General features: G+C 35.5%; 1 protein-coding gene across 1 annotated transcript; it reads left to right on the top strand.

The window, feature by feature from the left end:
• Window positions 1-425: 425 nt before the first annotated feature.
• On the top strand, window positions 426-1,366 carry LOC116164157. Its single transcript, XM_031478297.1, has 2 exons — window positions 426-690; window positions 744-1,366. The coding sequence occupies exons 1-2, from the start codon at window positions 519-521 to the stop codon at window positions 1,364-1,366; spliced, it is 795 nt and encodes a 264-aa protein (XP_031334157.1). The 5' UTR covers window positions 426-518.
• The last annotated feature ends 1,225 nt before the right edge of the window (window positions 1,367-2,591 follow it).

Raw genomic sequence — 2,591 nt, 5'->3', positions numbered from 1 at the left:
TTATTATTAACCCATTAGAGTTACATATAGAAGAAGTAACCTTTCACTTAGGTACTAAACATTTCTTTATATCTCAAATGCGTTACAACTACAACTTCAACGTTTGCCCATAAATAAGGTGCATTAATTGTTACCTATTGCAGAGTTTCATACAAAAAAGATATTTCACTATTAATGGTGGGTTTATGCAACGTTATTTAACTTAACTTTAATTTAATTTACTAGTTGAACCTACAATTTCATGTGACTCTGTTTATGCACGTATTTAACTTAACTTAACAACTTAATTTAATTTAAGAGTTCGTCAACTTTTATCTCTTAAGATAAATTTTTAGGTGAAAATCGTAGTGCGCATACGCGTACTGATTCGTAAATGCGATTCATACCGGGAATTTAAATAATGTTCCCGCGCCGCTAAATTTAAATACTGGCGTTTACCGCGTTTTTATTTTGTTTAGTATATTTTGCGTGACCTTCAAAGCAGAGGGTAGGTATTATATATTTGCAGACACCATAAAATGTGCACTTGTTATTTTTCCAACATTTGGCTAATAGACATGGAGGACGCCACTTTAATTGAACTTGTAGAACAATTTGAAGTGTTGTACAACAGGCGGCATAAAGACTTTAAAAATAAGCTGGTGAGGGAGAATGCCTGGAAATCCATCGCGGCGATATTTAATGATACACGTAAGTACAATCATTGAACCTTTTCCATTTATTTAATTTATTGTATTTAACAGCCGAGAATGTCGAAAACAGATGGAATAGTTTGCGTAACCGATATGCAGCAGAATTGCGGAAGACAAAAACAATTCCATCTGGTTCGGGGGCTCAAACAGTGTGGATACACATGTCTGCAATGAATTTCATAAACGCACACATAGTGCCACGAAGGAGCACTGTTTCCAATGTGAAAGCGACATGCTCTGGAACCATTTCCGGTACGGAAACAGGCCCATCGTGTTCCAGAGCATCAAATGTCTGGGACACGATGAGTGTATTAACGGAAAAGCCAGAGGACGAGGGGGCCGAATCAGGTGTGTCAGAGTCGTCGGTGTATTCGACACAGGATGATCCACCGGCTGATGAACTGGCTACCCAGGTTACCGAACCTGTAGCTGTTTCACATAAACGCAAAGCTGGCCAGCTACGACAAAGGGTGTCAAAAAAAGTACACAGTGATGTGGATGATATCCTCGTAGAGACCATACAAAAAGCAAATGTCATATTAGATACTCAAAAAAGTGAAGAGGAGTTATTTTGTGAAAGCCTTACAAAATCTTTACAACAAATTCAATGTCCACGAAAGAAAATGAGAGCAAAAATACTTATAAGAATTTACAATGTTAAGATATTTAGTTAAGTTTTTAATTGTTACTTTTTTTGTATTTTTTCTGTCTACCTTTTTATAAATAAAAACATAATATTCAACAAAAATTTTAATGAGCTTATTCTAGTGAATAATAATAAGATACGCCTTGAAACTGAAAGTTTGGAGATTAATTGGTAAAGAATGATGAGAAGAAATGAAACAAATAAATAGTTTGAAATGGCGGAGTAGAAAATTTGTAGTGAATACATTCTGTAGTTAAATTTCTAGTTTAGATATTTTTGGCATTGAGTATCATAGGAATACATATATATATATATATATAGGAAACACGTTCAAGTGGCACCAATAATGAGCATATATAGACGTTGTGGCACCCATATATGCGTAGTGGCACCAATTTAAGGTGCCACAACGTTTTCGACTATATTTACGTTCAGGCACCCTATGGGACTCTAAAAACGAAGTATGGCGAGGGTGCCACTTTGACCATATACCTATAGAATCGCGATTTTGGTTACACGCGTATGTCTTAAGGCGGCGCTGCTGTCGGAAATATTTACAAATTGTCTAACTGGCACCATTTACGTTGTGGCACCGTGAAATTTTAGCATGCATTGAAGGCAAGGTCAACCGCTTCTCACCGATTATAGCTCCCCTTTTATGACCCCAGTTGTCTACCTACGTACTTCTATTTTGTCGACGAGTTGCTAGGAATTATATTTTTCGTTTAAAGGACATCGCTTATCGTCTTTGTTAACAAACGCAATTTTCCCTAAAATGAATCGATTACAAGCTTTCGCATTGCAATGCGCACTTCATATAAAAGGTTATTTTGCTAATATTCCTAAGGTTACTTTATAATTACAAAGAGTCGAACACTACTGAACTTTTTAGCGGCGTTTGTAAGGAAGATCGATCTAACATTGACCGTTAGAAAAAATTTGTTAGGTAACCTTTGAGTATACGTGTTTGCATATTTACCCTTTTAAATTTATAGAACATGATCAACTCCCTACTGCAGTTAGATTTTGCGCGTCATTTTAATTACGCTGATCGTTAATTGGATTTGTTTATAAGGTGACATTATTGCATGCTTTCAAACGACTCCTAAAATTAAAAGTAAGTTTGGCCACATTGTACACTGTAAGATTATTTTTTTATTCGTAATTTTGGTATTTGAAACCCAATTTATGAATTACACGTGTAAGGATTAAGGATGTTGATTGATAGCAAAGTCAAAATCGATTATGTTGAT

This window comes from Photinus pyralis, unplaced genomic scaffold, assembly GCF_008802855.1.
Source record: "Photinus pyralis isolate 1611_PpyrPB1 unplaced genomic scaffold, Ppyr1.3 Ppyr1.4_LG1, whole genome shotgun sequence".
Lineage (NCBI taxonomy): Eukaryota > Metazoa > Arthropoda > Insecta > Coleoptera > Lampyridae > Photinus > Photinus pyralis.
Note: the sequence above shows the minus strand (reverse complement) of the source record. Positions and strands in the feature narration are given on the sequence as shown.

What these genes read in the sequence shown, in the direction of transcription:
- LOC116164157 (XM_031478297.1), top strand. Translation starts at nt 519, where the DNA reads ATGTGCACTTGTTATTTTTCCAACATTTGGCTAATAGACATGGAGGAC. An exon ending in GGCGATATTTAATGATACAC is followed by an intron (nt 691 to 743) that starts GTAAGTACAATC and finishes TGTATTTAACAG; the next exon opens with CCGAGAATGTCGAAAACAGA.